The following is a 15427-nucleotide window of genomic DNA, read 5'->3' as shown; positions in this document are numbered from 1 at the left end:
ATAATTTATTAAGGGAAGACTTCTCTGGTCCAGAAGATTTAAGGAATTATTTATAAATTCAAACCTAATGTCCAAACATATGTGCTTCCAAATTTGTAAAAATATAGCATATTTACCTCTCAAATTATATGTAATTTTTTCAACTGGAATACAACTTTGTATCTCTGTTTGCCATCTTCCTAATGTTAAAGAAACATCTGATTTCCAAGTGACTGCAATACATTTCCTTGCTATCAGCAGAGCTAATCTAACAAATTTCAATTGAAAATCTGATAAATGTAATTTAGCAATTAAATTTTCAAAATTCCCCATCAGAAATAACTCAGGATTCAATGGAAAAACAACAATTATAAACTGCTGCAAAAATGTACTTACAGAAATCCAAAAAGTTTTAACTTTTAAATAAGATCATGTAGAAAAGTTTCAGGATCTTCTCAGTTAATCTAGGCAATGTTATTTGTGTCAAATAATTATCTATATTAGTATAATCTTGTAAGGACCCTGAAGTACATAATTTTTCATAAAATTCCCAAAAGGTTTCATTTATTTCTTGAGGTTTAAATGTCACCTTCTTATCTCATTGTACTGCATTACTTGTTCTTGAAGCCTGTTCTGCTTTTAATTGCCAGGCTAAAACTTTACTCTCACCTAATTCATAATATTTCTGTTTCGATCAAAGGATCACTTTTTTCTGTTCTATAATTCGACAATGTATTATATTCTAACATTTTTATTAATTAAATACATATGTTTGTTTTCTGTTGATAGTTTTTGAAAATCTTTTTCCAATACAGTTATTTATTTTCTAATTTATCTATATCTGTCATATACTCCTTTTTAATTTTCAAAGTTAAAATTAATATTTTTCCTCTCTATTTATACTTTTGATGCATCCCAAATATCAAACATAACATCCATCGATTGTAAATTAATATTGCAAAATAGTTTAAATATATTGATGTAGCGGGCAAGTAGGGGGCTGAGTGTGCGCACAGCACGGCAATGTGAACAGTCGCCAGCACGGTTCTGCGGGCGTGCGGAACCATAATACGAACGTCTGCCTACTCACCAGGACTGCACACAAGAGATACTGAGTGCCGAGGAATAGCACATTGAGCCGTCGAGTCTCCTGGCGGAAAGCGCAGGACACTTACAAGGCTAGATTTAAACCTGCCAATCCCATGCATCAGCGGCAATCTCATAGCGACATCCTTCCTTGTCTCGTGGAGCCCAGGACATGCAGCCTGTAAACCCTGAATAAATCAGTCTTCAGTTGTCTAGTCTGGCGTGTGTTTTTGTATTATTTCAGTAGCTCTACCATAGTAGCTGCTACAATTGATGACCCTGACTGCGTCTACGGTATAATGGATGCAGCAACAGCTGTCGCCACGGTGGCAGTTAATGCAGTTGATCTTCACTTGCCTCCTTTCTGGACCCATCAACCTCGGGTTTGGCTTATTAAGGCTGAAACCCAGTTTCGTTTTCGGGACAAAATGGTGGAGGACATGACGTTCTCACATGTTGTAGGTGGGTTGGACCCCATTACCTCATCTTGAGTTAGCAAATTTATTGCCAATCCCCCGGCAGAAAACCAGTACACCAGGGTCCACCAGCTTTGCCTAGATACACTGGAATTGACAAGGCATGAGCGCGGGATGCAGCTTTTGAATGTGGAAGGCCCGGGTGAAAGGAATCCATTGGACCTAATGAATTAAATACTTGCATTGGTGGATGGTCATTTTCATTGCCTGCTCTTTGAAACCCTATTCCTATCAAAGCTCCCAGCTCGTGTTGCCATACCCATCGCTGGCATGGATTTCCACCATACCCATGACATAGCACAGGAGGCTGACAGGCTCTATCGTACTCTTGCACAAAATTCTGCTTAAATACAGCCTGTTTTGGCAGCAGATACATCTCCGGCATCTTACGAGCCTCCTGTATCTGCAGTTCAATCAAAGAAGGAGGAAAATTCTGATATAAGTTAAGATTGGTGTTTTTACCACTACCATTGGTGAAAAAATGCCCATAAATGTGTCCAGCTTTGTACCTATTACGGGAAAAAGGCGGGAAACAAAAAGAGCCAACTGCCAGTAGCGGCCTCAGCTGCTGGTGCAAATACTGGCCTATTGTATCTTCAAGATGAAGCGGGTAGGCGCAAGTTTCTTGTGGACACAGGTACTGAGGTCAGTCTACTCCCGCCTACCTATTTTGAAAGAACACATGAATGACAACACCTGGCTCTTCGAGCAGCAAATGGAACTACCAAGCTTCAGCACGTGGTGGATCTCAATTGGAATAGGAGGGACCACATACCATTTGAATTCCGTCTTAGCTTCTGTTGCTCAGCCAATTTTGGGTGCACACTTTTTACCATCCCATGACTTACAGGTGCATGTGAAATGGAAGAAATTAGTTCATGCCACCACTTTTCAGACATAGGTTCAGGTTTTAGAAAGGGAAGATATTGTTTGACAAACTTGTTAGGATTCTTTGAGGATATAATGGGTGCGGTGGATAGAGAGGAACAGGTTGATGTTGTATATTTGGATTTCCAGAAAGCGTTTGATAAGGTGCCGCACAAGAGACTTCTCAGTAAGTTACAGGAAAGTGGAGTCCGGGGAAATATATTGGCCTGGATTGAAAATTGGTTGTCTGACAGGAGGCAGAGAGTCGGCATAAATGGGAGTTTTTCAGGTTGGCAGAGAGTGGTAAGTGGGGTGCCGCAGGGGTCAGTGTTAGGCCGACAACTGTTCATCATTTACATTGATGACATGGAGGAGGGGACAAAATGTGGTGTAGCCAAGTTTGCGGATGACACCAAATTGAGTGGAAGAGCAAATTGCAATGAGGATGTGGAGAGTCTGCAGAGGGATATAGTTAAGCTGGATGAGTGGGCAAAGGTCTGGCAGATGGAGTACAATGTTAGTATGTGTGAGGTTATCCACTTTGGCAAGAAAAATAAAAGTGTTGAATATTATTTAAAGGGTGAAAAACTACAGCATGCTATTGTGCAGAGGGACTTGGGAGGGCTTGTGCATGATCGCAAAAAGTTAGGTTGCAGGTGCAGCAGGTTATTAAGAAGGCAAATGGAATGTTGGCCTTCATCGCTAGAGGAATTGAATTCAGGAGTAGGGAGGTAATGTTGCAACTGTATAAGGTACTGGTGAGACCGCACCTGGAGTACTGGGTCCAGTTCTGGTCTCCATATTTGAGGAAGGATACACTGGCTTTGGAGACAGTCCAGAGGAGGTTTACAAGGTTGATCCCTGGGATGAAGGGGTTGACATGATGAAAGATTAAATCGTTTAGGATTGTATTCGCTTGAGTTCAGAAGAATGAGAGAAGATCTTATGGAAACATATAGGATTATGAAGGGTATGGATAGGATAGATGGAGGAAGGTTTTTTTGAGCTGGCCGGGGAAACTAAAACTAAAATAGTTTTTACCAGAGAGTAGTAAATGTTTGGAATTCTCTAACCAGGGAAGTGGTTGAGGCTGCCTCATTAAACATATTTAAAATTCGGTTAGATAAATTTTTACATGATAGAGGAATTAGGGGATATGGGAAAAGGCAGGTAGGTGGAGTTAGGTCATAAATTAGATCAGCCATGATCGTATAGAATGGCGGAGCAGGCTCGATAGGACATTTTTGGCCTACTCCTGTTCCTACTTCCTATGTCCCTATGACATACCCGCTGGCATGCAGCAAAGGGAGTGTTTCCCAGCTTGGAGTACATACACTGCACAAGAATGCCTATGTTGCCCTGTTCAACAAATTTCCCCATATTCTCACTCCTAATTTTAATGCCTCAAAAACGGTCCATGGTGTGTCTCATTACATAGACCCCTCAGGCCCACCGATTCATGCCAGAGTTCGTCGTCTTCCACCTGATAAACTGCTGCAGGCAAGGACGGAGTTTAAGGCAGTGGAGGAGCTGGGTATCATTTAATGCTCCAAAAGTCCTTGGGCATCACCATTGCAAATGGTACCCAAGAAGATAGGTGGATGGAGACCCTGCGGTGATTACCATAGGCTTAACGATGTTTGCTCCCCACCATGACTACCAGCCGCCCCCCCCCCCCCCCCCACATCTCCATTGGGCACACAGAACTCAAAATAGTCAACCAGTTTACCTACCTCGGCTGCACCATTTCATCTGATGCAAGGATCGACAAAGAGATAGACAACAGACTCGCCAAGGCAAATAGCGCCTTTGGAAGACTACACAAAAGAGTCTGGAAAAACAATCACCTGAAGAAACACACAAAGATCAGCGTGTACAGAGCCGTTGTCATACCCACACTCCTGTTTGGCTCCGAATCATGTGTCCTCTTCCGGCAACACCTATGGCTCCTAGAACGCTTCCATCAGCACTGTCTCCGCTCCATCTTCAACATTCATTGGAATAACTTCATCCCCAACATCGAAGTACTCGAGCTGGCAGAATCCGCAAGCATCGAATCCACGCTGCTGAAGACCCAACTGCGCTGGGGGGGGGGGCACGTCTCCAAAATGGAGGACCATCGCCTTCCCAAGATCGTGTTATATGGCGAACTCTCCACTGGCCACCGAGATAGAGGTGCACTGGTTTATTCCTGCAGCTGCTCACATTCTTCGGCCACTGTTTCAGATGGTCTCCACCAAGCACAGGAACGTGACCTGGACATCAGAGGCAGAGGTTGTGTTTATGACCGCCGAAGGGGCATTGGCCAAAGCAGCCATGCTCTCGCCCATCCCAACCCTAAGGGTGCCTTGGTACTAAGCACTGACGCCTCGAGTACAGCCGTGGGTGCAGTTGTCGAGCAGTACATCAATGGCCATTATCAACCCCTCACTTCCTTCATCAGGCATTTAAGGCCAGTGGAAGTTAAATATAGTACATTTGATCGGGAACTGTTGTCATTGTACCCAGCCACATAGTACTTCCGATAGATTTGGGAAGGTCACCATTTCACTGTGTTTACGGATCATAAGCCACTAATTTTTGCCTTCAGCAAAATAACGGATCCAAGGTCAGCAGGACAGCAGCCTCACTTATCGTACGTTTCAGAATTCACGACGGATGTACGCCATGTTTCAGGGAAAGACAATCTTGTCGCAGATATGCTGTCCAGACCAACTTTATATCATATTCAGGGTGGAATCAATATTGTTGAATTGGCCAGTGCACAGGCCTTAGACCCTGATATTCAGACATACAGTATGGCCATTACTAACCTGGACATACAACGGGTGGTACCACAACAGGGCAGCCCAACCCTCCTTTGTGACATGTCTTTGGACTACCCTAAACCATTGATTCCGGCATTATGGAGGCGATGCCTTTTCGAGCAGATGCGTGGCTTGTCCCATCCATCCATCGGAGTGTCAGTCAAGCTCATGTCAAATAAATACGTATGGCATGGGCTAAGAAAAGATGTCGCTCAATGGATACGTACATGCGTCTCCTGCCAGACTGCCAAAATTCAGCGCCACACCAGGCACCTCCTCAGCCATTTCCAGCGGTACACAGGAGGTGTTAACACGTCCATGTGAACCTGGTTGGGCCATTGCCAGTATCTCAAAACATGAGATACATTTTCACAGTGGTGGACCGTTCCACGTGCTGGCCAGAGGCCATCTCGTTGCCATCCAGTGACACTGAAACATGTGCAAAGGAATTCATCGTCAACTGGATCGCTAGATTTCGTGTCCCAATGGACATAACTTCCTGGCGTGGTTCTGCGGGCGTGCAGAACCATAATGCAAACATCTGCCTACTCACCAGGACTGCACGCAAGAGATACCGAGTACCGAGGAGCAGCACGTTGAGCCTTTGAGTCTCCTGGCGGAAAGCGCGAGACACTTACAAGGATAGATTTAAGCCTGATGGCCTCATGGATCAGCACCAGTCTTATAGCGATGTCCCACCTTGTCTCGTGGAGCCCAGGACATGCAGTATATATGCCTTTGAACCCTGAATAAATCAGTTTTGAATTGACTAGTCTGATGTGTGTTTTTGCACTATTTCAGTAGCTCTACCTTCGTAGCCATTACATTGTCTTATAAAATCATGAAAATCTTTCCTTTTTAATAACCTAGAATTTAATCTCCATCTATATACTGACAGCTGCTTTTCAGCAAATTCCAATTCCATTAATAATGGGGAATGATCAGACATTATTCTTGCTTTATAATCAATATTCAAAACTCTTAATTGATTTTGGACTGAAAGTAGAAATAAATCAATTCTAGAGTATGAATCAAATCTATTAGAATAAAACAAATAATCCCTATCTCTGGGATAATTTTTCCACCATATATCCACTAAATTTAAATCCTTTGTTAAACATGGCATAGTTTTAGCTGCTTTGAACGTAACTATTTTTTTTTAAGATGCATCTAATAAAGGATCTAAGCAAAAATTAAAATCAACTCCTATCAAAATATTTTCATATGCATCCACCAAATTTAAAAAAAAAGTATCTTGAAAAAACTTTTCATTATCTAAATTTGGTGCATAAATATTTAATAAGGTCCATATTTTCATAAAATATTTGACAATTTACCATTATATACCTACCTGCGGAGTCTGTAGCAATGTTTTGAACTTTTATTGGTAAGTTTTTCCTAACTAAAATTGCTACTCCTCTAGCTTTAGAATTAAATTGATCTACGCCACACATGTCAAACTCTGGCCCGTGGGCCAAATTTGGCCCGCGATATAATTATATTTGGCCCGCAAGATCATATTAAATATATATTAGAGTTGGCCCGCTGGCTGCCACGCCAGTATAGCGCATGCACAGTAATACAACAAATCCCAGAATGCATTGGCATCAGCCTGCTAATCGCCCCCACCTCCTCTGTTTACATTGCAGGGTCTCACCGTGGACTCTGGTTTTGGGGCCTGGTCGGTGTCAGGGGAAGCCAAGGCCGCTTCCCAGCGCCCGGAACCGGAGGCCTCGGGCCTGACCTCTCCAGGACCGTTGCCCGCTCCCCCTCCCTGCCGCAGGCCAACCCGCAACTCACGGTGACGGGGCCGCTGATCCGCCGAGATGCTGCCCTGCAGCGAGAGCCGATGCCCCCGCACTGTCGTTGTCCAACCCGATCGCCCGCAAGCCCCGCCCTCCCACACACAGGCCTGAGTAAGGATTATGAACTTTAATCTCAGGATAAAACGATCTTCCAATAGTTTCATGTCACAGTGATAAATATATTCCTGGTTAACAATGGTCCTCCACCTGGATACAAGCTCATTAGGCATAAAACTTGAAAAGTGTGTCAATCAAAGGATATCTGTACCAATGGGAAAAGGGCATGGCAAATAACCCTGCTAGAGTTCATGCCCACAATCAGTCACCCATTTGATTGTTTCAGGAATCATGTTATTCTCCCACATTCTCAATAGCCCTCAGATTTTACTATTCGACAGCACACTAGCAACATTTGACAAATCCTCTATAGAGAAATATTATTTATTGAATATTTTATTTCTCATTTGTTAATGCTTCTGGAAAGAGTTTATCCAAAACTATTATTAAACATTTATTTTAATAAGAAAAAATTTAACATTACATATGTTGAAAGAAGAGAAAACATGCAGATGTTGTTGAAAATTTTCAATAAATATTTAATTCGGCCCTCGACTTAGTCCAAGTTTTTAATTTTGGCCCTCCGTGAATTTGAGTTTGATACCCCTGATCTACGCAATCTCTTTTCAATTTTAAGTGTTATTTCTCAGTCAGATGAGTTTCTTGTAAATAAGCTACATCCCTCCATTATTTCTTAATATAAGACAATATTTTCTTTCTTTTTATCTGCCCGTTAATCCTATTAATATTAAAATTTATAATCTTTTTTGATTATTCATATTTCTTTATTTTTAAGATCCCCTTTCAACTCTCCAATTCAGGAAGAATTCCCATACAATAATTCAGTCCTGAGCATTACCACCTGCAATCCAATTTAAAAAAATACCAAAGAAAGAAAAATAGAAAACAAAAAATCCAACCCAATCAGTGCCATACCTCCCTTTTACAGGTCCTGGAAATACCATGAAAACCCATGGAACTTCCAGAAATCAACTCAACATAGCTTCCAACCCCCATGGGAATAAGACTTAATTAACCAAAATATCAATTCCATCTATTAAAAAATAAAGATAACATATTATCATTTCAATTCTCTTAAAAAAGAGAAAACAGATTTAAAAAAAATAGACCAGCAGGAAGAAAACTCAAATCGATACATCATTAATTGGAACAAATCAGTACGTTCGACTGAGTGCACTTCAGGTAAGCTTTGAGCATAATCTTCAGCTTGAACAAAATTTGTAAAGAAAATATTCTGCTGACCTGGTACAAGAATTTTCAAAGTGGCAGGATAACGCAATACAAATCTATAACCCTTACCTTACAGAACTTATTTTTAACAGGATTAAATTCTTTTCTCCACTTTGACAAAGCTTGGCTTAAATCTGGATAAAATAAAATTTTATCTCCTTCATAGTTCAAATGACCAAGTTCCTTAGCCCCTCTCATAGACAAAACCAGAAACCTCTCTCTATTCTGATAAATCAAAAATCAGGATCGATCGGGGCCTCTGGACCAGAGTCTCAAAGCTCTGTGGGCTCTCTCAATTAAAATATTATCTTGAAAATGTTCTTCTCCGTATATCTTCGATATCCATATTTGAAAGAAATGAATCACATCCTCTCCTTCTTTACCTTCAGATAGTCCCACTATTTTAACATTATTTCTTCTACTATAACTCTCCATAATGTCAACTTTTCCCATCAATTTTTCATGCATCGATGTAAAACCAATCATCGAGTCTTCGCATACATTTGATCTTTCTTCAACACATTGCCCATTTTTTAACGTGGTTTTCCAACCTATCCACTCTCTGTGTAACATTTTTCATCATTTTCAAAGTATTGTCTCTAATTGAACTGTTAATTCTTCTTTAACTTGTTTCAATTCTTCTGAGATTATTTACAGACTAATTTAACAGCTTTAGTTTCCAAAATCGAGTTAATTTTAATTTGAAATTCTTCAATTTTAGTTTCAATCTTACTTATTTCCTTCTTGATAATCTTTTCCTCTCTCCAGTTTGTTCATCTTCTGAGCTTGATGTATCTTGTTCACTTTCATACTTTTCTGATGCTTCTTCAACTAGGCTGGTATCTCCTTTGTGCTCTGAAGTTGAGATGGCGGACTATCTCTTTAAACCTTTCTGAATTATTTTCTTAAGCTGGTATTCTACTGCACCACACATACCTGACTTCTCGTGCATGTGCGAAGCACTTTTAGTTTTTCCTCCAGGGCCATCTTTGCAACTCACCTTGAAGAAGGCTTCACCTGGATCTTAGCCGACAGGTCCCGAAGGTACTTCAGCAGCTTGATTTAACGTCAAGGTAGGCCCAGCTTCTTTTTCCTTCTTCACTTTGGACATTGTAGATGGAGTCAGCTTAAAAGTTTTTTCTTTTTTCGGTGACATATTTAAAAGTTAGTTAAGTGTCTTATATTAACTTTAAAGTGTTTTATATTTTTAAAAAATTGTTAAATGGGTACTATTTTTATAAATCTCATGGGAGTCGGAAGAATACTTGTCGTCCCCTACAGCATCAGGCGACCTCCCTTTGACAAGGTTCAAGAAGGGAAGTTAGTCAAGAAAGTTCAGACGCTCATTATTCATATGAGGTTGTAAAATGAATTTGACATTGGTTATACTGGAAAAGCCAAATATTGGTCATGGATGATTGGTTCTCAGCAAGTTTGCAGATAACACTGAGATTGGAGGTGTTGTGGACAGAGAAGAATTTTTTTCAAAGCTTGCAGAGGGACCTGGACCAGTTGGGAAAATGAGCTGATAAATGACAGATGGAATTTAATATAGACAAATGTGAGGTGTTGCATTTTGAAAGGACAAACCAAGAAGGGGCATACTTAGTAAATGGTAGGGCACTGAGGAGTACAGAAGAACAGAGGGATCTGGAAAGACTGATATATCATTCCCTGAAAGTGGCATCACAGGTAAGGAGAGCTTTTGGCATATTGGCCTTCATAAATCAAAATATTGAGTATAGGTTTTAACATTGAGCACATTATATCTTGTTAAAGGGCTCAAGTACAAAACAACAGTTATGTATTTTTATCTTTGCTATATAAAGGACTGATAGTCATGGTGGGGAGCTGGCTGATGGAGGACCTCAGTTTTCTTCAGGCTGACTTCCAGGCCAAACATTTTGGCAGTTTCTGCAAAGCAGGACGTCAAGCGCTGAAGAGCTGGCTCTGAATGGGCAATTCAACCAGTTTACCTATCTCGGCTGCACCATTTCATCAGATGCAAGGATCGACAATGAGATAGACAACAGACTCGCCAAGGCAAATAGCGCCTTTGGAAGACTACACAAAAGAGTCTGGAAAAACAACCAACTGAAAAACCTCACAAAGATAAGCGTATACAGAGCCGTTGTCATACCCACACTCCTGTTCGGCTCCGAATCATGGGTCCTCTACCGGCACCACCTACGGCTCCTAGAACGCTTCCACCAGCGTTGTCTCCGCTCCATCCTCAACATCCATTGGAGCGCTTACACCCCTAACATCGAAGTACTCGAGATGGCAGAGGTCGACAGCATCGAGTCCACGCTGCTGAAGATCCAGCTGCGCTGGATGGGTCACGTCTCCAGAATGGAAGACCATCGCCTTCCCAAGATCGTGTTATATGGCGAGCTCTCCACTGGCCACCGTGACAGAGGTGCACCAAAGAAAAGGTACAAGGACTGCCTAAAGAAATCTCTTGGTGCCTGCCACATTGACCACCGCCAGTGGGCTGATAACGCCTCAAACCGTGCATCTTGGCGCCTCACAGTTTGGCGGGCAGCAACCTCCTTTGAAGAAGACCGCAGAGCCCACCTCACTGACAAAAGGCAAAGGAGGAAAAACCCAACACCCAACCCCAACCAACCAATTTTCCCTTGCAACCGCTGCAATCGTGTCTGCCTGTCCCGCATCTGACTTGTCAGCCACAAACGAGCCTGCAGCTGACGTGGGCTTTTTACCCCCTCCATAAATCTTCGTCCGCGAAGCCAAGCCAAAGAAGATAAAGGACACAGTTGGTCCTGCTGAGTTTCTCCAACATTGTGTTTTTACTTCAAACATAATATTTGCAAACTTTTGTTTTTTACTGCAGGTACTCCCCGATATACATCCATGTTCCGTTCTGGATGACCCTGTCGCATCTTGGAATGGACATACTGAAGAGTAAAACAATCAATTTCCTTCCTTTCTCTATCTCTGAATCCTTCTCATTCTCTCCGTTTCTCCAGACCCTGAGTAGGCCTGTGAACTCTACTGGCCTCTAAAATCTGTCTGACCATCAGAATATTGAGCAACAGAATCAGGGAAAAAAACAACATGCAGGAGTTAAAATGCAGTGAAATTCCTTAATGTGGCGGCCAGCTCGCATGAGAGGTTGGCCACCAGCCAATATGGCGGCCACCACAAATGGCATGATCTTCACCATAATTGCGTAAGTTTTACATTTTTTTCTTAAAAAAATAATTCGGTCATACGTGTGGATGGTGTAAGTGCACAGGTCGCAAGTCTGAGAGTATCTGTATTAAGTATAGATGTTGTGATATTTCAGGTCGGAAACCTTTTTCAAGAGGTGCTCTCCTTCTCTTGCCTCCACCCTTTCCCCCCACCATCCTCCTGCAATTCTATCTGGTTTCTCTTTATGCAACCATTCTCACCTTTTCAGGTTCTAACACTGGCCACCTTTGATTCTTCTCATCACCCAATCCACCCCATGTGACTCATCCTCCTCCACCTGACCTCTTTTTCTTTCTCGTTCCTCTCTCTCCCTTTATCTGACATCTGCCAATGCTCAGCCTTTGTACATCATGTTTCACCTCTTGCCTGTCACCCCAATCCCACAAGGGGCTCATGTCTCACCCCTTCCACCTCATCCTATTGACACTGGCATCTCAACTACATTTGGGGTAAAACACGAAAGGCTGCAGACGTTGTTAAAGCACACACAGAGATGCTGAAACTCTGCTGGTCTCACAGCATCCATAGGAGATAAAGATCTATTACCAACATTTCAGATTTGAGCCTTTCTTCAAGGTATAAGCAACAACAAAAAAAAGGAAGACATCAGGATAAAGATTGAAATTAAATGGAAGGGGGAAGAATGGGAGGGGAAGAAGTCCATACCATCAAAAAAAAAGGTGTTAATTGGTTAAGAGAAAATGTGAGAATTGAATGACTCTATGAAAGATGAAGTGGTGAATGTGGGCTCAATTTTAACATTTAAGAGGAATTTTGACAGGTGCATGGATGGGAGAGGTATGGAGAGCTATGGACTGGGTGCAGGTCAGTGGGACGAGGCAAAAAAAAAGTTTGTAACAGACTAGAAGGACCAAAGAGGCCTTTTATTCTTTGCTGTTCTATGGTTCTAAAGGAGACAGAGGGAAAAGTGAAGAGAGAGAGAGCTGATGGAAAGGCGACAGAAGGTAGAAAGGAGGTAGGGTTAATGGAAACCAGAAAAGTTGAAATTAATGCCATCCAGCTAGACGGTGCCCATTTAAAAGTTGAGATGTTGCTCCTTTAATTTGTGGGTGGCCTCAGTCTGGCAGTGCACGAGACCATGGACAGATACATCAGCAAGGGAATGGGATGGGATTACATCAGCCTTGATAAATGGTTTCAGCTCTAAGTATTGGTGATTCTGCTTCCCCCACTGATGCTGCTTGGCCAGCTGAGTCCTTCTAACAGAGTGTGTTCAGATATGACTTTCTTTTCTCTTCCTCCCATCAATGGGAAAGATGTCATTAACTTGGAAAGAAGACAGAAAATAATCCATGAGGATGTAACTGAGATTGGGCAGCTTGAGTGATGACAAAAGGATGATTAGGCTGGGGTGTTATGTAATTGACCAGCAGTAATGGCAATAACCAAAGACAATGATATTTTAAAAACAGTAATTTTTTTCATTATTAATTATTAATAAAATTTCTGACTTAACTCTAAACTTAATTCTAACTTAACCCCACTATCCGTAAATATGTGTGTGTGTGTGTGTGTGTGTGTGTGTGTGTGTGTGTGTGTGTGTGTGTGCGTGTGTGTGTATTTGTGTGTATGTCTGTGTGTATGTGTGTGTGTGTGCGTGTGTGTGTGTCTGTCTGTCTGTGTGTGTGTGTGTGTGTGTGTGTGTGTGTGTGTGTGTATGTGTGTGTGTGTGTGTGTGTGTGTGTGTGTGTGTGAAGACCCAAACCTTTACAGTTTAAGCTTGATTCTGAAAAGATGATTTTAAAGTTCAGTCTCAAAAAGATTTGTGCTGAAATTCAAAGTCTTTACTGCCGTTTAAAGCAATTATGGAGCAGGTCTGAGGTCTCAGACTTCTTTAAAATACACAAAATTCTTGTCGAGTTGTTTTCAGAGAATTGTTTCTTCATATGAATGATTTTTCCTCGCTTGCCTGGAGCTTTCGGAATCCAAGTTCCAAATGATGAATCTGTCCTCTTTTCAAAGAATCAGTGAAGTGGCTTTTTTTCTTTTACCACGATTTCACAAACCCAGATAAGGTCTAAACTAATGAACCATCTAAAAATTGTTATATTTCAAATGCAAGATTACTTTTGCTTTCTTTAATCAAAAGTGACCATTTCCATGGACACAATGAGGCTGCTCTCTTTATCTTAAAGAGACAGTCAAAGTGGCCTTCCTTCTTCAAAAGCCATTTATTCTGTGTTCTCCTTTGACCAGGAGTAACATGTAAACAGCCCCTTTTCTGGCTACTGTATCTTCAATCCTCTTCTGGTTTTAAAATGCCTCTGGTACAGTAATATGTTACTTTAAAATGTCTCATCACATGACACGTGACATAATTTCTGTCTTTGAAGTTCATTATGCCTTTTTCAAATGTATGAATCATGACCCAACAGACTCTGACCAATCTGTGCTGGTCATTGAATCAAGGACTTACTTATTTGAACAGCTGCCATATCTCAACACACTATTGACTTAGTTTCAATTCTAAAACATAGGTAATTAACAGGTGGTCTCTTATTCAACCATCCTTCTTCAGTGTTATGGCTGTTTGCATGGTTTCCACTGAACAATGGATTTATAGACAGTCTCCGAGATCTGTAAGGATCCATTTCAAAGGACTCTCTGAGAATAATTGTTTGTCTGTAAAATGTAAATGTATGTTTATGTTCTTCCAGCCCAATTATTCTCTTACTAACAAATATAATATAGAATTTTATATACCTAAAGATCATTGTTAGCACAAATCCATTGGTGGTGCTTTTTTCTCCCTGGAGTGTAGAGATTTATAAAATCTGGTCTCACACCATCCATTGAGCCCACATATATAAATGTCCTGCACAGGGTAAGGGACTGTAAAATTGGAAGGCATGGTTTAAGAAGAGAGGGGAAAGATTGAAAAATGACCCAAGGAGCAACATTTATCCCATCAAGCCTGATAGGCATGTGGAATGGGCTGCCAGAAGGAATGATAGAGGCATGTGCAATTACAATAGTCAAAAGACTTTTAAGCACAGGAAAGATGGGAAACATCAAGAGGGATATAGTTCAAATGCAGGTAAATGTGACAAGCCTTGGAGGACAACTTGATTGGCAAGGACCATCTAAAACATTTTAATCTCAACTTTTATTCCTAACTGGGATAAACGGTCATGGGCACAGATCATTCACTCTCCTTCTCTCCCCCATGCTGTCTGACTGGCTGACTCTTTCCACCATTTCCTGTTTTATTCCAGAATAGCATAAATTACCTTTAAAGTTGGGTCTAATTCTCGCATCATATCCTGATGTCCTTCCCATCAGTTTGTCCAGGAAGTCTGATGGAGACATTGGTGGAGTGCGAGTCCTCGATCCTTCAATTTCCTTCATCATCACCAAGCTGAAAGAAAACACAATGTGAAAGATCCAACTGACTGAGAACATTGAGGCAGGTCTACTATTGCTTACTTACTTCTTACAGTATAAAATGAGGCCATTCAGCCTATTGGGTCCATGTCAGCATTCAACTAAGTGATCCCACAAATCCCATTCCTATTTTACTGTAGCTTAGAACATAATGTTAACTTCCCTCTCCTCCATGAACATCATCTATATCTCCCATTGATAGGAAAAACGGCCAACATACTGATGGTGGGAAAGCTTTTAGAGCAGGGATAATAGCCACCTGGACGGAAATGGTTTTACTGAGGTAAAACAAAAGTAAAGGGTCCATTATTGTCACATAATACTACATGTAACATAACACATGACATATTTAACTTACTGTAAGGAAGACAGAGAGTCGTCACTTTGTCAACCACCACAGGGGTGAGTCCCCATCAAGGAACAAACTCACAACCCTTGGTTTTCAAGATCAGTTCTCTAATCACTGAGCTATCAGAGC

General features: G+C 41.4%; 1 protein-coding gene across 1 annotated transcript in view; it reads right to left on the bottom strand.

Moving 5' to 3' along the window:
- The window catches only part of glra3 (glycine receptor, alpha 3), a 189633-nt gene extending 174523 nt beyond the window's left edge, over positions 1 to 15110 (bottom strand). Inside the window, exons 1-2 of the mRNA XM_069940928.1 lie at positions 14996 to 15110; positions 14796 to 14923 (exon numbers count right to left, since the gene is read on the bottom strand). Coding sequence (XP_069797029.1) covers positions 14796 to 14916 — 121 coding nt within the window. The 5' untranslated portion in view covers positions 14917 to 14923; positions 14996 to 15110. The remainder of the gene's footprint in view (positions 1 to 14795; positions 14924 to 14995) is intronic.
- Between the last annotated feature and the right edge of the window lie 317 nt (positions 15111 to 15427).

This window comes from Narcine bancroftii, chromosome 1, assembly GCF_036971445.1.
Source record: "Narcine bancroftii isolate sNarBan1 chromosome 1, sNarBan1.hap1, whole genome shotgun sequence".
NCBI lineage: Eukaryota > Metazoa > Chordata > Chondrichthyes > Torpediniformes > Narcinidae > Narcine > Narcine bancroftii.
This window is presented reverse-complemented; position numbering and strand designations above follow the sequence as displayed.